Source organism: Cervus canadensis, chromosome 3 (assembly GCF_019320065.1).
Source record: "Cervus canadensis isolate Bull #8, Minnesota chromosome 3, ASM1932006v1, whole genome shotgun sequence".
NCBI lineage: Eukaryota > Metazoa > Chordata > Mammalia > Artiodactyla > Cervidae > Cervus > Cervus canadensis.
The window spans coordinates 4,776,549-4,804,435 of record NC_057388.1 but is presented as its reverse complement, the minus strand read 5'-3'; the positions used below and the strand labels follow the sequence as shown (position 1 = coordinate 4,804,435).

At 50.9% G+C, this 27,887-nt stretch overlaps 1 protein-coding gene across 11 annotated transcripts in view; it reads left to right on the top strand.

Moving 5' to 3' along the window:
- IKZF1 (IKAROS family zinc finger 1) overlaps window positions 1-11,021 on the top strand; it is a 96,407-nt gene extending 85,386 nt beyond the window's left edge. For all 11 annotated transcript variants that reach the window (XM_043462534.1, XM_043462533.1, XM_043462532.1 and 8 more), the window contains one exon: window positions 6,544-11,021. In XM_043462534.1, coding sequence (XP_043318469.1) covers window positions 6,544-7,253 — 710 coding nt within the window. In that variant the 3' untranslated portion in view covers window positions 7,254-11,021. The remainder of the gene's footprint in view (window positions 1-6,543) is intronic.
- The last annotated feature ends 16,866 nt before the right edge of the window (window positions 11,022-27,887 follow it).

Genomic DNA, 27,887 nt, shown 5'->3' with positions numbered 1-27,887 from the left:
GTCACAAGTGAATGGCCTTCGAATGCCGAGGTGAGAAATGTAGCCTTAACCCCGCAGGCAGAAGAGAGCACTGGCACGTCTTTAACTGGAGGCACCTCTTGGAAAATAGAGACCTCTGGTGCCAAAAATTGATTGGAAATGGGAGAACAGGGGGCCTTGTTGGCCTGGAAAGAGGAAGGTACAGGGGAGAGGCTGGTGAAAGAGGAAGGTGGGGGACACTCGGGTGAGGGAGACCGCAAGTCATGGGGCCTCAGGGACACGGGCGCCATCGACAGGTTCTGGGAATTGACAGTCTGGGTTTGGTCTGTCCGCTTTGAAGGACTTTCTGAATGACGCCCCATGGGAACCTGGGGAATGTGTGTTAGGAGAGAGGACAGTTCTAGAATGGGGTCAGTAGTCAGTCAGGCCTGGGCTGGGTGCTGACCTGCAGGAGGGGACAGGACCCAGGGGAGGCCAGGCTCTTGGGTTCCAGCCTCTCTCCGACACTGAAGTAAAGGCTCCATTTTGATCATGTTTTAAGTAGAGGTTTGTCATAGGCCTGGAGTTGGGAGGGGTGACAGGAGGGAAGGATTCAGTTAAAAAACACTCTTGCAAACCACTGGCTGGAGACACAGTGTGGGGAGTCACCCACACGAGTGTGAGCCTTTAGACTGTGAGAAATGAGGAGGCCTCTCACTTCCTGAGCAGAAGGGGGGTGAGGTGACTCAGAGAGCTGACTTCTGGGGGTGGAATTTCAAGCAGCGCCAGGTGGGAGTGAGAGCAGGGCTCCCCACCCCTCCCAGGAGGCCGTGTGTGGTAGAGGGGGGATGGGGGCCCTTGTAACCGGGGGAGATGGAGCAGCAAGTGTGTCTGAGGATTGATGGACCGTCATGGGCCCTGGGGAGCTGGGTACCACTTCCTTCTTCAGAACAGAAAACTGGAGGATGCCAAGGAAGAGAAGTTGCTCAGTCATGTCCAACTCTTTGCAACCCCATGGACTGTATTGTCCCTGGAATTCTCCAGGCCAGAATACTGGAGTGGGTAGCCTTTCCCTTCTCCAGGGGATCTTCCCAACCCAGGGATCGAACCCAGGTCTCCCGCATTGCAGGTGGATTCTTTAGCAGCGGAATCACAGGATGCCAAACAAGGGCTTTGTGAATGGGTATTTCAACCCCTGTGGCTGATGGAGACTTCAGACCAAATTACCATCTGTGAAACTCCACTGTAGCTACCTCCAGCGAGAGCACAGTTTAGGTGTTGTATTGAGATTTAGATATTTTTGTGTTAAAAAAAAAAAAAATATATATATATATATATATATATATATAAAGAATAAAAAAAAAAGAACAAACAGAACCCCTCTCTCTGATCAAGCAAAACTAAGGTTAAAAGCAACCCCTGGGGAGACATGGACCACACAGGAGGAGGGGGCTCAGAACCAGCCGTGCACGCTGCAGCTGTCGCCCCAGGAGTGTGGTGACTGGCAGTTTATTTCTAGGATAATGCCTCTTACCCCCACGTCAGCTTGATGGGGTTTGCATCAACCACTCCTCCCTTGTCATGGTTTCTCCAAACCAAAAATCTAAAAGGAAATGGACCTCCAAGACCTCTCTTTACCTCTAGAAGCTGGGTTTATCTTCTTATATGATTTCAGAAGGAGTGGGTGGGAATCCAGCTGTCAGTGTGCAAGCTGGCGCACTGGTGGGCTGAAAGCGCTCCCAGTTTTCTCCCAGGAGAGGCTCAGACCCAGCCCTCCTGCTGTCCTGCTTGGTCGCTCAGTCGTGTCCGACTCTCTGCAGCCCCGTGGGCTGTAGCCGCCAGGCTCCTCTGTCCATGGGATTCTCCAGGCAAGAACACTGGAGGGGGTTGCCGTTTCCTTCTCCAGGGGATTTTCCCGACCCAGGACCAAACCTGCACCCCCTGTGTCTCCTGTATTGCAGGCAGATTCTTCCCCATTGAGCCCCTGGGGAAGACCCTTACTACTATTTCTGTTTATTTTGAATGATCTCTTAATTGATTGGACTTTGCATGCAAGCAGCTGTTTTCAAGAAGCTTCGGTAGGTGTTCTGTTTCCATAATCGTGTCTGTGTTTGAGGAGGTCTGCCTGCTGCCTTTCTTCTTGAAGAACATTATGACGAGGGAGGTTGGTCACTGTCTTTGTTCCCCCAGTCTAGAACTTTCTAGATTTTGCCATCATGACTGAAGGCAAGATTTCCATTTTCTGTCTGAGTGCCTGAAGAGTTTTTTCTTTAATCTAAAAGTTCAATACAACTAGGTTGTGTCTTGGTGTTTTGCATTCTGAATAAAAATTTCCTGACATTTTAATCTGGGGATTCCCTTCTTTTCTCTTTTATTTCTTGGAAATTCTCTTTTTTTATGAATATGTCTTTTGTTCCATCTGTTATGATCTCTGTTCAGAGATACCAGTTGTCCTTTATTGAAGAGTTTGTTTTCCATATCGGTTAGCATTTCTCCAAGTTTTTTTGTTTGTTCATTTGTTTGTTCTTGCCTTTTTCACATTTATTCACTGTTACTATCTTGCATTTTTCCTCTAGGTCAGTGATTCCATTTTCAAGAGATTATGTTCTATTACTTGCTATTTCTAATCCCTGTATTATCTGTAAATAACACTGTTTGGACCTCATTTTGTTTCCTGGGATCTAAAATCTCCTTTTTCATCTTATTGTATTGTTCTAGCCTGCCATGGTTCAGTATCTTTTTAATTGAATTCATGTCACAAAGCAGTTATGAGACATTCTTCTCTTCCTTGAATTAGGCTTTTTCCGAGGATGGGCTTATTGGTCTGTTGTACTTCCTTTCTCCCCTTGTCTTGCCAGAAAATATATTCACGGTAACCATAACCTTTTCTTTTCATCTTGCTTATTTGACTTGGGCTGGTAGAGCTTGACTGATGTTTGCTATGTTCTTCCCATTGTATCTGAGATGTGTTTTTGTTTGTTTGTTTTCTGTGAGAACTCAGCTTTTCTCAGTCCTGAAGGAATGCCAGGCATGAGGTTGGAGGAGTTCAAGGAAGGCCAGGTGCAGCCTTTGCTAAAAGACTTCCTCTGTGCCCTCTCTCCCTCTCCGTTGTTCTGAGATTTGGTTAAACGCCCTGAACCAGTGACCACTGTCCCTGGTTGGGAAGTGTTCCCAGCTGCCAGAGGATGTGCTGGCCCTTGGGGTGTTTCCTCGCAGTGTGCCGCGTCGAGGACTCACGCGCATCTCCCACCTAGTGAATCAGCCTCAGCACTCCGTCCTCCAGTGTCCTCCAGTAGGAGAGGTTTCAACTGCTTTTTGATCAGAAGTGAAAAAATACTGCTATTTGAATTGATTCTCTGTGGATATGAGGATGTTAGGGAAACTGCTGAGGATTTTGCTGCTTCATACTTAAGGTTTTATAAGTAAAATCAGCTGTCAAGCTTAGCCATGTATCTCATGCCAGAATTTTCTTTCCTTGATTTTTATAAGTATGTATTTCCTTAGACTATGTACCTTTCTTTAGGATTCTGCCAAAGTGAATGTTGTGGGATTTTCTCACTCTGTGGAAGATTAAGGGAAGAGAAATTCTGTGGGTGGTTTCAATATGCCACATGGGTCTGAAATATATATAGGTTTTTCCCCCCTACATCCTTTTATTGTTGATACCCAGTTTAAAAAAAAAAAAAAAAAAAGTTGCTTAGGAAAGCACAGAACCATGACTCTGGGGGAAACAGGATCATTAGGTGGGAAAGCACCATTTTGGGTGGAGCTATAAGCACTTTATATGTGTCACAATTGTATCAGAATTGTCCTGAAGCCCACTCCCTTCCCCGCCCTGCCAGGCTTTAATGGATGGATAGAGGAGGCAAAAGGAACTCATTCTCTTCTGGGGTTAATGTCACCAGACATTTATCACCTTGATACAAAAATGGGGGGGGGGGTGGAAATCACATGACTTCTGAACTGCTGTTCAATGACCTTAAATAGGGAGAAACACCACTTCTGTGGTCCCTGCCACCCAACTTCCATAGAGATTCCGATACGTCCTGGTTCTGCAGATGGTGTGGCTGGCCACGGACAAATTTCCGTGTCATGTAAGGGTCACGTGGTAACGTTGTCAGGGCACGTGTCACTCCTGACTACCAGCAGATCAAGATGAAAGGGAGCCAGGCCGTTGTACGATACACATCCCAACAAAGCAAGAAGCAGGGCCTAAGGATGCTTTCTAGTCTGAGGCAGCACACTGCTGGATAGTTGTCAGTGGTCTCAGATTGCTGAAGGGTTGTTAATAAGTCTAGGAACTATGGAGCAGTTTAACCTTCTGTTGCTGGAACTGGCTGCAGGCCATGACGTCAGTGTCGGTGTGGGAGGTGTGGGGGTCTCCACCGTGATCGGGCTCACCAGCCACCGTCAGCCATCACCTGGACCCTTGGGCAGCCAGAGGCATCCTCACTTTTGCCTTCCGTCCGTCGGGCTGCCCAGGTGGCATGAGTGGTACGGAACCCAGCTGCCAATGCAGGAGACATAAGGGATTCAATCCCTGGTTTGGGAAGATTCCCTGGAGGAGGGCACGGCAGCCCATTCCAGTATTCTTGCCTGGAGAATCCCCGTAAACAGAGGAGCCTGAGGGGCTCCAGTCCATAAGGTTGCACACTCGACTGAAGCCACTTAGCATGCATGCACACACGCGATGGAGAGGGCCCTTCTTCCTGCAGAGCCTTCCAGCTGCCTTTGGTATAGTCTTCCCTGGGTCTACCCTTCCCGTCCATCTGCTCGGGGCGCTGGCTCCCCTCAGCCATCCATCCCAGCCTCCTAGCTCCCTCTCCCCTCCGTTTCCTCCTGCTGCTCCCGGTGTGGGACACACACCACGGTCTGCAGCTGGTGCTTAGCAGCTGGAGGATGAACTGCTCCATGGTTCCCAGACTTATTAATAATCCTTAAAAAATCTGTGACATTAACTGTCCAGAAATAGGCCTCATCATACTAGAAAGCAGAACTAAGTCCCCACAGCAAACCTTCCTTTTCCGTCACAGAACTTCTCAGACAGGGATGCGCCCTGTATGATTATGCAGTGTATCTGTCTCCCCTGTGGGCTGTGAAGGACGTTCCTTTTTTGCCATTCTGTCCCTCCTGTCTGGTCCAGGGTGGACACTCCGTGGAGATGTGTTGAGAGAAGGAGAGAAATAGAGCGAGAGTTGAAACGTAAACAGCTCAGACCTGCCTCTGAGTGCCCCTCCTCCCACGACTTGTTAACTAACCACCACTGAAATAAAGTGAATCAATAGACCTTAACAATGAGGCAGACAGTTCACTCATGAATTTGCTAATTAAGCCGAGGTTTCCTACTGAGCTTAGAACCTGTACATCAAGAAGGTGTTATCTTCAAGGATCTTCATTTTATTGCATTATGAAAACTTGTACTCAAAAGCTAATTACAAGAAGTCAAATCTTTTCTCAAATGTCCCCTTTCCAGGGGAAGCGAGCTCGCTGCCTCCTACCAACCATGATGTTAGGTATTAGGCTTCTTGAGGCCAAACTCGCTGACGAGTCATTGACAGTAATTTCTTACAAATCATTCCTGCTCAGTAATTGCTTGAAGGAACAAGTAAATGTCACTGAAGCCTTTTCAGGCTGCTCTCAACTTTCTATCAACTTTTCACCAAACGATTGCAGCGTAGATTCCTTGCTGCTAAGAGCTGAGAAGCAGGCGTGGAATTAGAGGCCAGGGAAGATGTGGAGGCTGATAACATCTGATGGTGCTTTTCACTGACCCAAGTCAGAGCTGGGTTTTTGTTGTTGACAAGACTGATACCATTTCACTATGAAGAATATAAAGTTTCTGTATTTTTGATTAAGCTTTATTCTACAGTACTATAGTTATGAACTTAAAATATATGACATATCACACATTGTTATAATCATATAATTGCTTGAATTAAATAAATTAGTGATGTTAACCAGCCATTGTGAATTACTTAGAACTCTATATGAAAACATATCATTTCAATATTAATTTTAAATTAAATATAAAAATCTTTAGCACTTCCCAGGTGGCGCTAGTGGTAAAGAACCCGCCTTGCCAATGCAGGAGACATAAGAGAAATGAGTTCAGTCCCTGGGTTGGGAAGATCCCCTGGAAGAGGGCATGCAATGCACTCCAGTATTCTTGCCTGGAGAATCCCATGGACAGAGGATGCTAGCAGTCTACAGTCCATAGGGTCGCAAAGACTCGGACACGACTTAAGTGACTTAGGACACTCAGCACATTCAAAATGTTTATTAACACCCAGAGTAAACACAAGTATTGGTTTAGTATTTGAATATATGCTGTTTAAGTTGGCACGCCATCCTTGGTTCGCCTGTTCGTTTATTGATTTGTGTAGACAAATTGGTTTAAATGCCAGCCCCGGGCAGGGCGCCATGCCAGGTACAGGGCAGGCAGAGACTTGTCAGCTTTGCCCTATTTTGCTGATGTCCGCCTTGTGTGTCTGCCCGAGATTGTTGCCCCCACTGGTGCAGATGTCAGCTGTTGCCGCCGGGCACAGAGGTAACCTGGGCCTCACTGACTGTCACCGCTTCCCACAGGGGACAAGTGCCTGCCGGAACTGCCCTACGACGGCAGCGCCAGCTACGAGAAGGAGAACGAGATGATGCAGACACATGTGATAGACCAGGCCATCAACAACGCCATCAGCTACCTGGGGGCTGAGTCCCTGCGCCCCCTGGTGCAGACACCCCCCGGCAGCTCCGACGTGGTCCCGGTGCTCAGCCCCATGTACCAGCTCCACAAGCCGCACGCCGAGGGCCCCGCGCGCTCCGGCCACTCAGCCCAGGACGGCGCCGTGGAGAACCTGCTGCTGCTCTCAAAGGCCAAGTCCGCGTCCTCGGAGCGCGAGGCATCCCCGAGCAACAGCTGCCAAGACTCCACGGACACCGAGAGCAACACGGAGGAGCAGCGGGGCGGCCTCATCTACCTGACCAACCACATCACCCCCCACGCGCGCAACGGCCTGTCCATCAAGGAGGAGCACGCGGCCTACGACGTGCTGCGCGCGGCCTCCGAGGGCCCCGCGGACGCGCTGCGCGTGATCGGCACGAGCGGGGAAGCCCTCAAGGTGTACAGGTGTGAACACTGCCGCGTGCTCTTCCTGGACCACGTCATGTACACCATCCACATGGGCTGCCACGGCTTCCGAGACCCCTTCGAGTGCAACATGTGCGGCTACCACAGCCAGGACCGCTACGAGTTCTCGTCGCACATCACGCGCGGGGAGCACCGCTTCCACATGAGCTAAAGCCGGACTGCGCGAGCCCGCAGGAAGAGCATCCGCGCCCTGCACGCGCCCCTGGGCCGGCAGCCGGGGCTGGACTGGACCGCTGTGCTTTGTCCTCTAGGTGGTACTTCGTTTGGTTCTGAGTTGGTTGATTTGCTTTTGAGAACAGGACGTTTTTCTTGTTAGATGCGGGGTTCCATTTGGAGCCCTCGGAGTGCTCTCTTACTCGACGATTCTGTAGACCGCAGGCTGAAATCCCCTCCCCTGTTGCTTCCTAGAAATCGCCGGCCTCCAAGTGATAGGTCATGTTCGGAGAGAATTGTATAGAAACAAGCGGAAGCCCGGGAAGGAATGAGTTGGTTCCATGCTGAGCGTGGTTTCGCGCACCAGATGGGGTTTGCAGGGTCCCGGGAACCGGGCGCACAGCCCCTGCGCTGTGGCCGTGGCCGTGACCCTGGGCTGAAATGCCCTCATTGCAGCGCCAGAAGCTGCGTGCATCCAGCACCGACAGGCCACAGGTTCCAAAGGAAGATATTATTCTAAGTCAAATTCTGCACACTGCTGGGAAAAATGAAATGACTATTGGGCAGAGGGAGGGGAGGGCTTGGAGAGCCTTTTGGATTCATTCTCCTTTTCCAAACTTGGTCATGACATTGCCCAGCCCATAAGCCTCCAGAGGCCTGTTGTCCCATGGAATGAACTCTATTTCCGTGGGGCACCTGGGCCCATTGTTCTCTGCTCTCTCATCTCCTAAGGGCCCCCAGAGTCTATCACTACATTGTTAACACCGGCCCTGAAATTTAGACCTTAGTTCCTTTTGAAACGTTCAGATGATAAAACCCCTCAGAAACCAAACCTTTATTCTGAATTCCACACTCACGTCTGGTTCTGTCCTCCTTCCTGCCGGGTTCTGCCTGTGACCAGAAGCCTATTTCTTGCAGAAAGTCTGTCCTGAACTTCATTTAACGTTGTGTTTGTAGCTCCAAGCATGGGTTTCTTGTTGTGGGTGCATTTCTTTCCCTGCCTTCTGTGTATAGTGTTCCCATTTTAGTATATGTGCTGCCGAAGTGAGCACTAGTGTTCCCATTTTAATACCCACTGAAGGATTCAGAATGACCATTTTCAGGTCAAGGGAATGTGGCAGGTGGAGCCCAGAGGCTACTGCTTACACACAGCACCTGTTTGTTTGAAACCACACTTTCCAACCACCTGACACTCTCTCCTCTAAGGACAGAGCTGCACCCTTGTGTCCACCTAGGCAGGATGCACCTTTCTGACTGGGGGAGTGTTTCAGGATCATCTCGTGACCACAACTCCAGGTCCAGCTAGACAGAGGGAGGTGAGGCCCGCTCGTGCCCTCAAAGGCCCACAAAGACGCCCACGGGTTCCGGTCCTAACCTGGAAAGCAGTAGAAGAGGTTCACGCTGTCATTAAGGACATTCATCTCAACCACCTAGCAGGAAGGGCATACAGTTGCAAATGTCTCCAGTATTTTTCATCACCAAAAATGTCCAAGGTGACCATAAGGAAAGCAAAAATTGTGCACAAGCATCTCTGCTTTTCAGCCAACTCCAGAGATCCTGGGCTCAGCACTCTTGACATTTGGGGCTGGATACTGTGTTGCAGGGGATTTCCCCAGGCATCCTAGGCTGTTTAACAGCATGAGGTCAACCCCTGAGTTGGGAAGATCCCCTGGAGGAGGAAATGGCAACCCACTCCAGTATTCTTGCCTGGACAATCCCATGGACAGAGGAGCCTGGTGGGCTACAGTCTATGTGGTCACAGAGTTGGACACGACTGAGTGACTGTCACTTCACTGGTCACTTACCCAATAAATGCATGTAGGACCCCCCAGTTGACAACCAGAAATGCCCCCGAGAAGAAAAAGGTGTCCCTAGTGGAGAACCACTGCTCTAATTGAATTGTAAACCAATCAAGGGTCTGGAAGCCTTCCAGAGATGAAAGCCCTGCCATGAATTTCCCCAGTCAGCAGTCTCGAGCGTGACTCCTGTTCCTTTGGGTTCATTTTAATTCTCTCAATGAACTATCCCACCTTCAGTCTTCAGAAGCTTACCTTCCCAGGTGCACTTGAGTTTTGTGGAAAGGGTGGCAGCCTAGTGTCCTTGAGTCATGGGGTTCTTTGCTTACGGAACTGTGTGATGTTTTGAACCTGGAAATGGACACAGTTGTAGTGACTTGGTCAGTGACAGACTGAGGCACTGGGTGAGGGGCAGAGGGGGACTCTGGGCTGTGGACAGCACTAGTTCAGTGTGAAGTTACAAAGAAAGATCCACCTTATCCCCCTGAACACGTATATTCAGGGTAAGAGACTGCTTACATGTCCAGTTTGCAGACAGGGTCCATTGGCTGAACAGAGTGATCTTTTCCCCTGTGGCTTCAAACAGACCTCAACCCACCACTGTAAATAGTGGCTGAGGAGTTGTTTTCCCCTCCCTCTCTCCACCTTCTGTAACCAATATAACCTTATTTACACACCTTTTGTTGTGGTTTTCTAATGTAACACCCTTTTTCTCTGAAACTATTGTATTTAAAGTAAGGTTTCATTAATGCCAACAAGTAATGAAATTATGCTTGAAAGGTGGCCATGTTCTGTACCCAAAGCTGTTGACATTTTCCTTCTAGCTGGTAAAAGTAGTGTTTTGCATGACCTTACCCGTTTCACTCTGTGGTTTGTTCAGCTGTTGGAAGATATGAGTGTGTGTCTCAGGGACCACTGTGGATGCAGTAGGTTTCATGCACTCTCATTGTGTTGAAAATAAATATCAACCAAAGGAGGGGCACCAGGAGCAGGTGGATTCCATTGATCATGAGAACTCCCTGTCTGGCATTCCGGCCCATCCCGGTCACCCAGCTCCCTTCCACTGGACCCTACTCTTCACCCAGGTCTTCCTGCATCACTATCTTAGAGCGTGGGCTCGTCCTTGTAGAAGAGACATTAAAAAGAATCGCGTTACTCTTGCTTTGTCACCCAAGGGCGTGTCCCAGCACCTAGCATTTCAGATACCAGCACGTTTCACTTCCAGTTCAGAATCAACCAAAAATGAGATCTCAGACTCTCCATCAAGAAAGACAGCTATCTCTCAATGCGATGAGAGTTCTTTTTTTGTTTTTTGTTTTTTTCTATTTTTGTGCTTTTTCTTGTTTTGTTTTCAGTGGGACTTTCTTAGCATCATCTTCTTGCCAAAACAAAAGTAAGATGCCATGGACTTCTGTAGACGAGTCGTGAAGTAAATCTATTTCTCTTGTTCACTTATGTTCCAGCAATAATGAAGGGGCAGCGCTACTCAGAATCCAGATCTCTCTCCTTCAGTTTAGTGTTGTTTTTTTTTTTTTACTTTAAAAGAAACCAAAATTAGACTTATTTAAGATATACGGACATCAGAAATTGAAAGAAAAAAAGCACATATGATGTTGGTGCGATAGCATTCACTGTGAACAAGTGTGACCAGAGATGAATATGCAATCTTGTTTCCAGTACTTTCTAACATACTTTTTTACAATGTTGTATGTGGTGACTGTTGAGGGTCCAATTTATGTGCGTCTATCTAATGCATCTTTGGGTGTGCAGCCGCCAATCTGGCAAATACTTGTACAGACTGTAAATGAGAAAATGCAGTTGTATTTCCAATCTGCCTCTATGATGATGTTAAATTATTTCTGTTTTGCTGTGAACAAGGGGTGTGCCCTTGGAGGAATAGAGTATCCTTTTGTACACATTTTCAAATGCTTACTCTGTGGTGATAGAACTAATAAATGCAACGAATACTCTGTCTGCCCCATGCTGTGAAGCCCACGCTGGTCTTGAGAGAATCGCCCCGCAGACCTGCCACCTGCTGCAGACTCCCTCCGGGTCGAGGAGGAGGAGCTGGGCCTGGGGGCGGGTCCCGGACAGGGCGGGATCTTATGTGATCATGCGCGTTCGCTGCTGCCGCCAGTGCATCGGTTCACTTCGGCAGGCTGAGCACCTCCCGTTGAAGTTGTGCTGGGCTTGGGGTACTTGTGGGTTGGAGGGTGAGTGGAGGTCGTGGGCAATATAACACACGATCCCCAGCTCTTAGGGCAGTGCTTAATGCCATGCGCAGCGATGGGCAGCCGGGGGGAGCACAGAGGCGGGGGCTGACGGCAGTGACCACCCTGGGGGCACTCCCCCTGCTGAGCTGCACGTTTAGGGCAGGGGGCGCAGGGCTGGGGGGTCTCAACTCTGTCTGCCACAGACTTGCACTGCTCGAGACACTCGGCCCTTTGGGAGAACCAGCCAATGTGTGGGCTCAAATCTAGTAAATAAGATGAAGTGATCAAATTTACACGGTTCAGTGTTTGATCCAAATGGGGTGAAACTTGAATGAAATCCACAGACTGTCCTGTCGCACATCAGGCTCTGGCATCAGGGGCTTTTCCTAAGTGTCAGTGGCCGGGGCAGTATCCTTCAAAGACGTTTTCGGCAACCTTAAGTTACTGCGCTGAATGAACGCGTGGCTTAGAGAGAGGTGAAGACACACCATTGTCAGATCCAGTGTCACAGTTACATCCTGTCCTTTCTCAGTGCACGGGTTCAAGAGATAAAGGGTGTCTGCGTTAACTCAGAAACGACCTAGGCCCAATTTAAGGCACTCCAGAGTGGCGGTGGTGGGCGGGGAGGGTGGGGTCTGACTGTGAGAGGGAGGAACCAAACGTGTCTGTGTGCACCTTACCAAGCATAATGAGTGTGTCTACAAGCAGGCTTCTTTGGTGACTCGGTAAAGAATCCGCCTGCAACACGGGAGACCTGGGTTCAATCCCTAGGTCGGGAAGATCCCTTGGAGAAGGAAATGGCAACCCAGTCCAGTATTCTTTCCTGGAGAATTCCACAGACAGAGGAGCCTGGTGGGCTACAGTCCATGGGGTCGAAAAGAGTCAGACATGACTAAACGACCAACACTCAACTAGAAGGGATCTGAGGAGGGCAGGGGCCTGCCTTCATCTCTCAAGCTCATCGATTGAGCTTGGGAAGGGGTTGAGAAACAATCCATCCTGGAAGCCAGGAAGTGGTAACAAGTGAGGGTGGAGTTTCAACCCTCACTTCAAGAGCATTCCGTAGGATGATAGACTTCACTTCTTGGTTTTCACTACCTTTTATATTATTGAAATCATGCTAAGAATGATTATCCTCAGCATCTTTTTGATGCTGTAAGCCATTAAGCTTCCTCTGGTCCCCTTGCAAGCCCTCAGTGAGTCAGGGGTGCACCCACCCCATGTGCCCAACCTGGTGAGCCCCACTCTGGGAAGTGGGCCCTGGAGGGTGTTTCCCCTCATGGGGTGATGGTGAGGAGCAGAAAACTCACATTCACGCCTGGGAGGGGTAAGGGTCAGGAACACTCTGCCTAGTCAGCCCCAGGAGGACCGCACCTGCTTCCAGGTGGATGCACCAAGGTTCAAAGAGCCCGGTCGCCTGCACAGAGGGCCTGGAAGATGCTGAGTGAAGGAAGCGAGGGGTGGCTGCTGTTGTCACACAAACACTGTCCCCTGCATACCTGGAACAGCCTGGCATGTTCTGGACAGCTCCCTCTCTGCTGTTGCCCCTGGGGCAGCTCTGGCAGTTTCCTGGGTGCAGTTTTTTATCCTCCCTGAAGACAGCTGCTCATCCAATTCTGTTCCTGATGAGTGCTGTAAATTTACAAAACATGCTGTGTTTAACATATTAGTGTGAAATCTGAGGAGCTAGACATCATGATTGGGGGCTCAGACGCCAACGATTTCTGATTCCATTTCCAATTAATTGGCCATATTTTCTCTCAAAATAAAACATCTTGGAGGTTTTGTGATTCCTTGGTGTAGTTCTGCTTTTTCACTGAAAGTATGCGCACTCTAAGGAACAAGATCGTTCGGCTGTTGTCAAAAGTCTCGTTTTTTTCACATGCCCAGCCTCTCAACTCCAAATCCTGGGCAGGGCTTGAAACAGGCATCTAGGAGCTGGGCAATCAGTACAAGACTTGGAAGAAGTGCTCAGACCACCGACGCAGGGGTTCCCTGCTGCTCAGAAGCCAAGGCATCACTCTGAACCCCGCTGGTCTTTCTCTGCCCCGGAACCCAGAGAGCAGCCCAGCACAGCCGCCAGGCAGGGCTGGACCTCAGGTGCTGCCGACACAGCCTGGATCCTCTCTGCCTTCCCCAAGAGCCTGGCCCTTGCTACCTCTGACGAGGGGGAAACGGAGCCCCTCGGCTCCTAGAATAGTACTTCTGCCTCATGGCCAGGCTCCCATCCTCCCATTGGCCTCTCCCAGCATTAACCCAAATTCCCAGCTCCCAGCTCAAGACCACCCCCAGATTCCCTCACCCACACCACCATCCCCACGCCCTGGGGCATCCAGAAATTCCCCATGACCCTGGTTCTCAAATGCAGCTCAGAATCACCTGGCTGTTTCTCAGAAATGGAGTTTCCAGAGACCCACTCCTGACCTTTCTGGAGCAGGAGGTCTGGGTGGAGCCCACCTGCCTTCTTTGGGACCAGTTCTTCAAGTCCAGAGAAGCTGACCCCACCCACCTGGTCCCCATCAAGGCAGATCCAACCTTAACCCTCTCCTCCAGTCCAGCCACCTCCCTCTCTCTTTTGACAGAGGAAGAAACTTAATAACTAATTATTAATGAAGTGAATAATTATTCAAAATGAATAACGTCTCTCTCTTCCCCTCTTAAATTTAAAACAACTCTTGCACGTGTGCTAAGTCACTTCAGTCATGTCCGACTCTGATCTTATGGCCTGTAGCCCGCCAGGCTCCTCTGTCCATGGGATTCTCCAGGCAAGAATACTGGAGTGGGTTTGCCATGACAAGAGAGTCAGAGCGTGGGAAACCAAACTACTACCTGGGCTACCTGTAAAAGCTGGATTAGAGGAGCCGGCTTCAGCGGCTGACCACGGTGGGCTTGCTGACCCCAGGCAGACTTGCCCTGCTGGACGCAGGTAGGATTTAAACTCAGGCACCTCCTGAAGGGGCTGAGCCCCTACCCTGCAGGAAAGGGAGGAAGGGGGAGCAGACCTCATCCTGCAGCAAAGCCCAGGAAAGCCAGAGAAAGCAAGCTCAGTTCCTGCAGCCAGAGGAGAGTGAGGAGGGGAGAAGCAGGGGCAGGGGGGGGCCACTGGAGGCAGAGAAGAGAGCAGGCAGGAGGCCTGGCGGGGAGGCATAACCTGCCGGCAGCGGGGCTGCAGAGGACTTGACTCTCTCTCACTGGGCTGTGGTCCCCAGGAGCAGAGGTTTTTCCTGCCATATCCTCACTGTCAAGAAGAGTTACCTGGCACATAGTAGGTGCTTGCTATGGTCTGAATGTTTGTGTCTCCCCAGAAATCATATGTGGAAATCCTGCCTCCCAAAGGTATTTGGAGGTGGGCGTTTGGCAGGTGACTGAGTCATCAGGATGGAGTCCTTGTGGTGGGATTGCTATGTACTCAGCCACTTCAGTCGTGTCTGGCTCTTTAAGACCCCACCAGACTCCGCTATCCATGGGATTCTCCAGGCAAGAATCCTGGAGTATGTGCCCATGCCCTCCTCCAGGGCATCTTCCCAGTCCAGGGATGGAACCCAAGTCTCATGTCTCCTGCGTTGGCAGGTGGGTTCTTTGCCACTAGCGCCACCTGCTGGGATTGGTGTCCTAATAAAGAGGCTTCAAGGAGCTCCCTCACCCTGTCTCCTGCGAGGACAGAGAAATGCACCACCGGGAGGGGGGCCTCACCTGGCCCTGAGTTCAAGACTTGCAGCTTCCGGAACTTCGGGAAATGAACTCCTGTTGTTCACAGACCACCCGGTGTCTGACATTTGTGACAGCAATGCACAGGCTGAGATGCAGGTCAGCAGACATGTACGCATACAATTGTCTGCTGAAGATGATTGAGATGACTGCATGCGGAGCACCTGTGAGGCGCTGGCCCCCAATCTCAGGCCCTGTGTGAGCGGTTAGTGCGGGGCAGGGGCAGCGTGGGCTGGGCGGAGGGATTGAGCGGGGAAGCTGGGTCTTGTATAACGGAAGGCACTGGATGACAAGAATGGGTCAGCCGTGAAGACAGGTCAGAGTCTGAGAGTCAGGTGGTCAGGAGTGAGAGAGCAGGATGGACCCAGGAGGCACCCGAGGGCAGAGCGAGGTGGAGAGCTCTGTTCCCACAGAGAAGAGGGCGATGGGCCCAGACAGGAGGGAAGCCTGCTGAGCCCGGCACCCAAACCCCCTCCACGAAGGAGAGGCCGGAAAGCAGTCCCAGCAAAGTAGCTGAGAGCAGGACCCTGGCCCTGACAGTTGGCGGGGGACCTGGGGAGGGAGATGCAAGAGGTGTGATGGGCTGGGGACCCCTGAGCCTGATGCTGGCAGGAAGGAAATGGGGAACTCGGGGCAGCCCGGACCTCAGGCCTCAGCTGGGACCAGATGCTTCAAAACATGCCAAGTTCTGGGCTGTATTTTCCTAAGGAGGAAGGTGAAAACCTCAGTGTGAAGTCCCCTCGCTTTTTCCGCTTTTTGGCAAAGCCAAGGACAGGAACAAGGCAGAATCCCTGTGTGATGTCTCCCCAGGGCCCCCCCTCCCTCAGCACAGGCCGCCTGCGCCCCCTCCCTGGCAGTGGGGTGCTGCCCCAGCCCAGCAGGTGGGCTGTGGCTACAGGGGTCGCAGGACAGGAAGCAGATGCGGCCCCGTGGTCCCCAGACGCAACTGGAGGCCGGCCGCTTGGGGAGGAAATTTGCATAATAAGGATAATTTGGTCCCAAAGCTGTCCCCTGAAGTGAACTGCCTGGATCTCGGTGCAGTTAACAAATTTCACTTCTTCTTTCCCATGTTTTGTCAAACCAACTAGATGTGACGTTGAGTGTGTGAATTGTCCAAAGATACTTTCTTTCTCCCTGCGTGATTCCGGCCTCCCTCCCTCTGCTCTGCCTGACCCGGGGCCTCCCGTGCCCACTCCCAGGGTCTCTGGCCCCCAAAGGCAGCGCAGCAGTGCCCACCACTCTCAAAGCCTTGCTCCCCCTCGGAGGGACCCCGTGGCGGGACTCCAGGCCTCTGGGCACCTTGCCTCTGCTCCCCGCACCTGCCGCTGCATCCCCGTCAGCTTCCTCCCTCCTGCTTCCTGTGGGCTGGGCGGGCGGAGGCCCCACAGTGAGGAGGGCGTGTGGTCTGGGGCCTCGGTTTGATTCCCCTTTCAGGGCCCTCCTCCCTCCTGGGCACTACCCTTCACAAACCCGCGTGGCTCCCCTGCCCACACCCAGATCCCACTCCTTAAAGCATCACGATTCTTTGAAGCTGTCCTTATACCTTCCTGCAAGAAAACAGTGACATGTGCTATTGCTCAAAAGTAAAATAGGTACAGTATATTCTTGAGGGGTTCCCCCGCTGGCTCAGTGGTAAAGAAACCACCTGTAGTGTAGGAGATGCAGGTTTGGTCCCTGTGTTGGGAAGATCTCCTGGAGAAGAGAATGCAACCCACTCCAGTGTTCTTGCCTGGAGAACCCCATGGACAGAGGAGCCTGGCAGGCTACAGTCCACGGGGTCACAAAGAGTAAGACTCGACTTAGTGACTGAACAAGAGCCGTGTGCTTGAGGGTCTGTGCCAATCCCCAGGAGCCTTGGAGTCAGGGAGCCTGGTCTGGGGTCCAAGTCCACCGCTTGCAGATGTCATCTGGTCTGATCCACATCGCTCCGGGCTCCTTCTAACCTTCAGCAGCCTGGCACCTAGGCTCCTGCACATGATGAGCCCGCAGGTCCTGGAATGCTCCCCAGGCTGTGCCAGCTGCTGAGCTAGGCATGAAACGAGGCTGAGCCTTTGTTCTTAACTGATCTTTGGAGCTGCCTCAAGGCCAGAGCTCCAGGTTTCTGGAGCTGTTTAAATCTGTCTCAGGCCTTGCATGGTGCTCTGTTAAGTGGCTGCCTCCTCCGTTGGACTAGGAGGCCGAGGTCTCGCCTCGTCATCCCCACACTTCCACTCCCAGCTCGCGGTCAGGCCCCAGGAAGGGTGCATGGCATATAGGATGGACGCTTGTCCCTGCTCCTTGGGGTCTATGAAGTCTTATCCCACCAAGATGACGGCCTGGACCCCCCACCCAGGGCTCTTCCTTCAGAACCCCCTCCCATCTTTCCGCATGCTTCAGGGCCAGCATCATCTCTCCAGAGAAAGACAGGAGACAGTGGGACGCAGGCTCAGGATGCCGAGGTCTCCAGGAGGGTCCTCCCCTGTGGGTCCTGGCATTCAGGCCCTGCAGGGGGTCTCATCCAGGGCACGCGCTGGGCAGTCCTGGGGGACACAGCTGATGGGGCGGGGAGGGTTGAGAAACCGGGCAGCCAGGCTCCACCAGACAAAGCCAGTCTGAGCCAGAGTGAGGAAATGGAAACCTGTTCACAAAAGGACTAAAGCTAGAGAAACCAGGACAAGTGGACGGCAATAAGAACAAGCAAACAAAAGGGGGTAAAAAATAGGAAATAGTAACAAGTGTGGTGGCTTCTAATCCAACTGTATCAATCTTCAGTTTAAACACCGTTGCTCTAAATACACCACTTGAAACGTAGACACTGTCAGAGTGCATCTACAGACAAGATCCAACTATATACCGTCCATGAAGAAGTCACTTTAAATGTAAGACACATGGGGCTTCCCTGGTAGCTCAGACTGTACAGAATCTGCCTGCAATGCAGGAGACACGGGAGATGCAGGTTCGATCCCTGGGTCAGGAAGATTTCCTGGAGAAGGAAATGGCAACCCACTCTAGTATTCTTGCCTGGAGAATTCCATGGACAGAGGAGCCTGGCAGGCTACAGTCCACAGGATCGCAAAGAGTTGGATGCCGCTCAGCGACTGAGCACACATAGACTGAAGAGATGAAGAAGGGCGCACCTTGCTGATATCGGTCAGGAGAAAGCAGGAGACACAGCAGACTTCAGAGCCAGGGGGGTTATCCAGGATGGAGGGACTTTACCTGATGGTAAAGGGCTCAGTCCTCTGGGAGAACATAGCAATTCTTAATGTGTATGTGCCTAACAACAGAGCACCCAAATATGCCCTAGAACCACAGGAAGAAATAGATGAGCCCACTCACCATTGGACACATCAGCCCCTTCCATCAGAAACAGATCCCACAGACGGAAAACCTGGAAGGACAGAGTTGAGCGGAAAGGCAGAAAGAGGTGTTTGGGTGAAGAAAGTTGGCCCCGGGAAATTTGGGCCAGAGGGACGGGTGAGCACCGGCCTACCAGATGCCTGAACATGGAAACACATTTGGGGACAGCCATGCCATTAACAGACTTTATGTTTCTGGGCTCCAAAATCACTGTGGATGGTGACTGCAGCCATGAAATTAAAAGATGCTTGCTCCTTGAAAGAAAAGCTATGGCAAACCTAGAGGGTGTATTAAAAAGCAGAGACATTACTTTGCCGACAAAAGTTCGTATAGTCAAAGCTGTGGTTTTTCCAATAGTCATGTACAGATGTGAAAGTTGGACCATAAAGAAGGCTGAACATCAAAGAATTGATGCTTTTGAATTGTGGTGCTGGAGAAGACTCTTGAGAGTCCCTTGGACAGCAAGGAGATCAAACCAGTAAATCCTAAAGGAAATCAACCCTAAATATGCATTGGAAGGACTGATGCTGAAGCTGAAGCTCCAATTCTTTGGCCAGGTGATGGGAAGAGCCAGCTCACTGGAAAAGGCCCTAATGCTAGGAAAGATTGAGGGCAGGAAGAAAAGAGGGTGACAGACGATGAGATGGTTGGACACCATCACCAATTCAATGGACATGAGTTTGTGCAAACTCCGGGAGATGGTGAAGGATGGGGAGCCTGTCATGCCGCAGTCCATGGGGTCACAAAGAGTCAGACACAACTGAAAAACACAATGCTGTTGATTTTAGCCAGAGGGTCCCAGGAGGGCTTTGGGAGGTCTGCAGCTTCTGTGGTCCGGAGGGCCCGCCACCCGGGGGTCCAGCCGGAAGAGCGGCATCCACAGGGGGCTGGAGAAGGGTCTTGTCAGCATTAGGCTAAGCAAGGGCCTGGGGGGAGAAGCAGGAAGTGAGATCCCCATCCTGGTCCTGGAACACCCGGCTGTCAAGGGACAGCCAGGCTTTTAGAGGAAGGGCGGGGATGGGAGTGAACAGCCACTTCAGGTAGTGAAACCAGCAACCGGGACACAGAATGACTTCTTCAAGGTCACAGGGAGTCACCCTGAGCCGCACTTCCTAATGCCCGCCCATCACACGCAAGAGCCACAGTCACTGAATGAACACTTCTCTGGGTCAGACACGTGGAAAAAGCATAAGACTGCAGGGCCACGCAGACAGCGATACTGCACCAAAGGCCGTAGCCTAGAGACAATGTCAAAAGGCTTAAAGGGTCCCCACTCTCACCTTGCCACCAGCTGGGGGGGTCATCCCACACCTATGGGGCCATGGGGCAGCTCAGACTCCCAGTAATCTGGACTGGAACTCGTGTGCAACAGAATCGTGTTAATCAAAAAGGAAAACAGTAGCAGTGTCTTACTCTGAGGATTACCTGGTCACTCTAACACACTCTGGGTGCACACCCAGCCCGTGCAAGCCGTGCTGAGGGATTAAACCCAGGACAGCCGGAAAGGTGCGCCCTGCAGCAGCCAAGACGGATTCTGCTTCTTGCCTGTTTGCTTTGAGAAACAGGGTGCCCATTCCCACCCCTGTGGCATGGAAATGCCAGGACAGAGCATTTGTTTTCATCCGCAAATAGGAGTTCTGCGAAGAGCGATGCTCATCCACACAAAGGCCACTAGCCACAGCCCGTGATCTAAACTTAAAATCATCAAAACTAAATAAATCAGAAAATTCAGCCTATCCAACACAGCAGCCTCATTCTAAGAGCTCCGTGAGCCGCGTGGGGCTGTGGCTGCCACCCTGGACAGAGCAGAGAGGAAAGCTTTGCCTTGTGCATCGTGGGGTAGCTCTGCTGAGCCGGAGCAGGGCAGCACTGTTGCCAAGGTCTCGGCTCTCTCTGCACCAATGCCAAACAGAAATGTAGAGGCGGAGTCATGGAGGAGACGCACAGAGGGGCTTCACTACTTTGCCAGGCAAAGGGGGAACACAGCAGGCTAGCGCCTCAAGAACTGCGCCCCGCTCCCTGGTGAGTAGGGGAAGGTTATATAGTCAGGCCAGAGTATGTGATGGGATCAAGGTAGTAACTGCTTTGTAGTCTTTTATTCTGCAGTTTCAAAAGGGTGGAGTTGCTGAGAAGCTGAAGGTGTGTGCAGGGCCCTAGGTGGTGCCTCTTCTAATGTGGCTGCACCTCTGCCTCGGGTGGTTTTGTGGCCACTTCTCCTTTGCAGAGCTGCTGTCCAGCCGTTTGGAACTCAGAGAAGGTCGTGGGGCCAGAGTTCTGCCTGCAAGGGATGGGGCACAAAAAGGCCTCCATGCCCTGGAGTCCCGCAGGGCCACAAACTCCCTTCCTCCCCCCTCCGAAAACAACCGTGGGTTCCCAGCTTGTTCCTGAGGAAGCCTGCGCCTGGGGTACTGAATCCTGGAGGCTGCCTCCGATATTCAAATTACAGAGTAACTTTCACTTCCACCTGGGGACCGAGGCCTCCATTCTGCCAGCAGGGAGATAGCATTTGCCCGAGGCCGTGTGCCTTCCATAAAGCAGGTTCACTGGCCCTTCAAGGTGTCTTGGGTGGGACTGCTTTCCCCGATGCTCCCGGCACCTCCCGGACTTTACCCCCACTTCCCCGGGGTCTGTGCCCAGGCCTGCTGCTCCCTTGACCGCGAGTCCCCTCCAGGCAGCAGCGGCCTGCAGGAACTGCTGAGAAGCCTCGGAGGGTGGGATTTCCAGCAAATAGGGAAGGAGTCTGACGCCCTGCTGGTAGATTCTTGCAGGATCACTCTCCTCCCAGGAGAAAAAGAGGAAAAAAAGGCAAATCACTTTCCTCTTGCTTCTGCTTCTCCCCAATAAACTGCTTGCCTCACTTCCTTTGCAGTTAGAGAAACGTTCCTTGTGAAAGCGATTTCCACACATCCACACACCATGCCTCCCCAGCCTCCAGGAGGGATTTGCATGGTGCTTTGCTCCCTGTTCCCTGGACTCTGACTAAAGTTCTTGCATCTCTGTCAGAAAACAGGCGCTGACTTGAACCATCCAGCTCTTCCATCAATGGCGAGTGCCTGTCTCCAGGGGTGAGACGGGACGCAGCTCTGGAAGGTTCCACCTGAGAATCAGGGTCCTTGCCAGCAACAGCCTCCCAAGGGTCCAGGCCCCTCTGTGGCCCTGCTGCACAAGGACAAAGTCAAGGGCTCTGTGTGTGCTGGGGGGCTGAAGGCGGCCCCTTGATTAGCAACTCACTCTGACTGCCTCCTCTGTTACAACAGAGATTGAAAGTGCTTGTTCTGAGAGCAGAGGGAAGGATTCCAGAAGATGCTCTATGTCAAGGGTTGTTGTTCAGCCCCTCAGTCATGTCTGACTCTGAGACCCCGTGGACTGCAGCATGCCAGGCTTCCCTGTCCTTCACTATCTCCCAGAGCTTGCTCAAACTCATGTTCATTGAGTTGGTGATACCACCCAACCATCTCATACTTTGTCATCCCCTTATCCTCCAGCCCTCAATCTTTCCCAGCATCAGGGTCTTTTCCAGTGAGTCAGCTATTCGCATCAGCTGGGCAAGGTATTGGAGTCTCAGCTTCAACATCAGTCCTTTCAATGAATAATATGTCAAGGGAGCAGGTGCAAAATGCCCTCCCAGGGATTCATTCCACATGTTTAGTGTCTGTGTTGATGACTTGAGATCAGAAAACATAGAGGCTTGGAAGGACTAGGGACCAACCACTCATCTCCGTGTACGTCCACCAGTTCACATGTCTGGTTGGCCCTGGAAAGGACAGGTCCCTCAGAGGGAATTTAAGGCCCTTCCTGGGTCAGGAACATCCCCTGTAGAAGGACAGGCTACCCACTCCAGTATCCTTGGGCTTCCCTTGTGGCCCCCCTGGTAAAGAATTCGCCTGCAATGTGGGAGATCTGGGTTCGATCCCTGGGTTGGGAAGATCCCCTGGAGAAGGGGAAGGCTACCCACACCAGTATTCTGCCCTAGAGAATTCCATGATGTCCACAGGGTCACAAAGAGTCAGACACCACTGAGTGACTTATACTTTCAGTTTCCCGTATACACAGGAGTATCAGTAAATCAGTTCAGCTGGAAATCTCCCAGCAACACTATAGGCCAAAGCATTTTAAAAAGCTGATTCATTAATTAAGCATAATATTTTAATTTAAATACAGAAGTGAAGAAACTAAAACTTTGAGCTTTGTGGCAAATTAGCTAAACATTCTCTAACATCTAAATTGGAATTTTAAGGTAAAATGGTATCAAAATTCAAAGGGCTGAGAAAGACAAATATCATATGATATCATCACTCATGTGTGGAATCTTAAAAAATGAGAAGAACTTGTTTACAAAGCAGAAACAGACTCACAGAAAATAAACCTACGGTTACCAAAGGGGATAAGAGGGAGCACAGGGTAAATGAGGAGATTGGGATTGGCACATACCCACTACTATATAAAAATTAGATAACTATTAAGAACCTGCTGTATATATAGCATGGGGAGCTCTGCTCTATGCCCTACATGGGAAAAGCATCTGAAAAAAGAATGGATATATGTGTATGTATAACTGATCCACTTTGCTGTACAGCGAAAACTAACATAACATTGTAAAACAACCATCCTCCAATAAAAATTTAAAAATAAAGAGCTCACTAAATGAAATTAAAAAAAAAAAAATAAGGGAAAAGGGCAAACAGCCACCTCCAGGGCACTGCGGAAGCCCCAGGCAAAGCAAGGCATGCGCCCCCTCTAGTGGTGAAGGCAGAGAATGCAGCGGCCCGCCCTTGCTTCCGGGACAGGGTCTCACAGCGCCTACTGGGGAGGGCGTTTCTGCACCCCCAGCCCAGCGCCCCGCTGACAAGGGGGAAAATGCAGCCCTGCGGCAGTGGAAGCTGACCCGCTCACTTAGCCAGCTAAGGCTGGAGACAGGCTTGCCACCAGCTAAATGTGCTCTCACACATGGGCTTACAGTTTGATGTTCAATAGGTGGCTCTAGTGATAAAGAATCTGCCCGCCAATGCAGGAGACACAAGAGATACGGGTTCAATCCCTGGGCTGGGAAGATCCCCTGGAGAAGGAAATGGCAACCCACTCCAGTATTCTTGCTGGGAGAATCCCATGGACAGAGGAGCCTGATGGGCTGCAGTCCATGGGGTCACAAAGAGTCAGACATGACTGAGGGATTGAGCGTGAACACACCCTAAGAATCTGTTATTCAGCTCTTACACCCCCTGAAGTCAATCCTGGCAAAAATTCGGTTAATAAGCGTAGGGACCTCCCCCACCCAGAGAAGGGGCCTCACTCTGGCCCAGAACTCTTCTAACCCTGCTGGACACTCCTATTCGACCCCTCCCTAGGGTCCCAGCCTGACCTCTGTGGAGCTGCGCCCTGGTCTGAGCAAGGAGTCTTAAGAGCTCACCTTCTCAGAACGTGATCCTTCACCCTGGGCCTCCAGGTCCCTGGAGTGGAGATCTCTGGTGTCTGTAGGGGAGGGAAACTTGGCCTCTGCTCCCGTAAGCTCAGTGGATAAGCCTGTGAAATGAGGTAATAATAGGTCAAAGGGAGAAAAGGCACGCAATTTTATTTGGTGTTAAAGGTTTCACGTGGCACGGGGGGCTTCATGGGCAGGAGAGAAACCTCACACCTCCCCGTCCATTGCTGAACCTCCAGCAAGGCTTGGAAGCTGCTGAGCCATCTGAACAGGGAAAGAGCAATTTAAAGAGAAGGATCCTTTCCTAAAGAGAGGCCCTTGCCTCGGTATCTAGGACTGGCAGTTTGTGGGAAAGCAGTTCTGGGGGGAACACAAGGGCTATCTAGTGAGGCTGGCATGGGCATGCAATATTGAGATTTATAAGAAACACACATATACATTTGGTCATTCACCTGGTCAGTCACATGTGATTGGTCTTCATGCACCATTCCTAGCCCACAGCTCCCGAGAGCCCCTCTGCTGTCATAAGTGATAATAGCACTTGGATCAGTGCCTGAAAACCCCTCAGGGAAGGAGCCTTAGGGGTTCCACCCAAGGATGGGGATGGTTACCAGGAGAATCAGCCTTGTGGTTCGACAGTAGGAACTTTTAGTTCCACCTCCCACCCCACCCCACCGCCGATTTCCCAGGAGGGGAGAGGGGTTGAAGGTTGGATCCATCACAGTAACCAGTGATTGAAGCAATCCTGCTGTGCTGAAAAGCAGAGACCACCATGGAGACGCTACGGGGCTGGGCTCTTCTCAGGGTACCAGAGGCTGCTGAGGGCCAAGCACTCTGAGTTTGTATCTGTAGCTGGGAAGCCAAGGCTGGCTGAGGACTGAAATCAGCAAAGTTGTGAAGAATGTGGGAACTGCTCTAGAACCTCAGCATAAACTCTGACCTAGAGCAGCAAAGATGCTCCCTCGCTTCAGCCTGGCAGGACGTGGAGCTAGGAAGTGTTCCTTTTACAGAGTGCATAAACCAGAGACCCCAAGATGGAGAACCTGCTGGAACACCATCTATGCCTGGTTTACCCCAAGAAGCACCCTGGCTGTGAAGGTCGCGGGGTGGAGGGAGACCCGGGAGCAGGTTGGAGGCTGAGGACAGGCACGTCGAGCGCCACCGACCAGTGATGACCCGAGGCCTGGGAGTCAGTAGAACCATCTACCTATCAGCTTGTACCCTGTGACGTTCCACAGTTTAGGTAAAAAGTGGTTCAATGTGGGCAAGTTGGTGGGACTCAGACAAGTGTTGGGCTTCCCAAGTCATTCAGTGGGTAAAGAACCCACCTGCAGTGCGGGAACGCAGGTTCGATCCCTGGGTGGGGAAGAAAAGGACAAGGCAACCTGGGAAATCCCATGGACAGAGGAGCCTGGCTGGCTGCAGTCCATGGGGTCACAAAGAGTTGAACACAACCTAGCAACTGATCATACACACACAGCCTAGTGTAAGGCATGCACAGAGATTGGCTCCCATCAATCTTTGGAGTAATTTCTGTTAAGAGAACAATGGTGATCTACAGCCACATTTAGGGGAAGACTCCAGTGATGGAGAGACATTCAATGTAGGGTGAATCCCTGCTTATAACTTTGGACTTACAAAGTTCAAATAGACTTGTTCTACTTAAAAACTAGAGCAGCTAATGTTGGTGATGAATTACAACTATGTGTGACATTATCACAGGGGCAACTAGGAGAGGGTGCAAACTCCGTACCAATTTTTGCAACTTCTTATGGGTCTGAAATTTTTAAATAGAAAGTACTTTAAGTGAATAAAATAGGAGATATTTTAATCAGACCCCAAAACATGGGTGGGCTGAGCAAATTTCAAATAAGGAGTGGGATCACTGAATTTTTTAATAAATTTAGTAGTTATAGGAAAGACACCCTGGAATCTATGAAAGCAAATAAGTCTTTTTTTTACAAATTTTTTAGTGATAAATACATATGGTTAGCAGCGAAGTTGTGCATACTATAATACGTATGTGCATACTATAATACCTATAATACACATACTACAATACAAACTCAGGTGTGAAAGAAATGTCATTTTACAGGCTTTGTTAGTTACATACAGCCACATTCACCAGATCCCAACACTTAGCAGCTTCAAACAGGAAACATTTGTTCTCTATCAGTTGGTCAGGAATGCAGTGCAGCTGGGTGGGGTTTTCTGGTTTGAGGTGTCCGACAAGATTGCGATCAAGTGGTTTGTTTGGGCTGAGGTCTTGTCTGGAGGCTCAACTGAAAGAGTTTCACTCAGGTTCATTTGTGTGATTGTCAGGATGCAGTCCCTCTCAGGATCTTGGGCAGAAAACCCCATCTCATTGCTGGCTGCTGCCTGGAGACCTGTGCTGTCCTCGATGTGTGAGTCTTGCACAGGGCAGGTCACACGTGGCAGCTGCTACCCCAGAGTGAGCAAGTAAGGGCACCAGAGTGAGTGAGCTGGAAGCCAGCCTTTTTGAACTAATCATGGAAGTGACTGATGTCCCATCACTTCTGAACTGTGAACAGATGACATCAGGATCATGGAAACCGAACTGCAGTCCATTTGTTCACCTGCTGGCCCCAGTGATTCCATCCTGACACCTTTAAGATACAATCACTTCTTGAAAAGTCTCATCAAAAGCTTCCCAACTCAAAGTCCAGACTCTCATTACCCGAGTCAAGTCCAGGTCCAGAAGTGGCCCCTGAGCTGTAGTTCTCTAAGCAAGTTCCTGGGACACAACTTCTCTTGATCTGTGAGCCCACAAATGAAAGAGACAAGCTGTCTGCCTGTCACACCCTGCGTATTATGGTAGGACAGCAGCTACGCACACCCTTGCTCCAGATGGAGCATGGGAGAGGCACACAGGCATCACTGATCCCGTGTGGGTCTGAAATCCTGCCAGGCTGACTCTGCAAACGGCTGCAGTTTCAGGGCCTGAGTACAAGATCCTGTGGCCGTAGGCTCTGCCTTCTGAGACATCCTTCCTTTTTCATGGAAGGTCCTGGCTGGTGAGTGGTTTCATCGGCCTGTTTTCTGGGAGCCTGCCATCTACCTTCATTTTCATTCCTTGTCCCTGTTAGTCTAAGCTCACAGTGTTTCTGATAAAAATAGTTTTTCTCAGACCCTTCTGTGGCTTTGGGTGGGTTCACCCCATCAGACAAGTGTTGTACCCACAGATCACTCCTTTTGCTCCCTGATCCAGAGCGTCAACCGAGGACAGAGGCCCGCCGGCTGGCCAGGGAGGGTCTCTGGGCTCTCCCATGTGAGTGAGTGTTCTGAAATTTCCATCCTTCTGAGTTCACACCCTCTGCTCTTCCTTGAGACACATTCTTCTAACAGTGTAGCTCTTAATTTGAGCATCTTTGCCACCAGGAGGGGTTGAGGATTTTCAGAAACCTCAAGCCCTGGTTGTTTTGTCTGATGGTTCTTCTGTCGATATCGACGTTCATCTCTCCTCCTGTGTTCCTCGGTGAGCAGGAACCCAGCAGCCCCTTCCACACCTCCCCGGAAGCCCCTTGTCTGGCCACATGGATGAGTTAGTACTTATAAGTCCCGCTTCCCCTGTGATGATAGGAGACAGTTAGGAGCTGAGACTTCTGCCCCTACATACAAGGATGCCCCTTCCTCTGGTCCACAATAACCCACTCCTCACCTCCATTAGGTCCTCAACAGGAGGGTCCAGTCCGTGTTTCTGAAGTGAAGTGAAGCAAAGTCTCTCAGTCGTGTCCGGCTCTTTGTGACCCCATTGACTATACAGTCCATGGAATTCTCCAAGCCAGAATACTGGAGAGGGTAGCCTTTTTCTTCTCCAGGGGATCTTCTCAACCCAGGGATCAAACCCAGGTCTCCTGCATTGCAGGCAGTTTCCTTACCAGCTGAGCCACAAGGAAAACCCAAGAATACTGGAGTGAGTAGCCTATCCCTTCTCCAGTGGATCTTCCCGACCCAGGAATCAAACCTGAGTTTCCTTCATTGCAGACAGATTCTTTACCAACTGAGCTGTCAGGGAAGCCCCCTATTAGCCCATGTTTCCAATAGCCATTGTTCAATGTAGTTTTGGCTCTCTCTCTTAAGCTCCCCCAAATTCTCTCAGCCTCCCCATGACCTCCTTCCAAAGCCATCATGACATC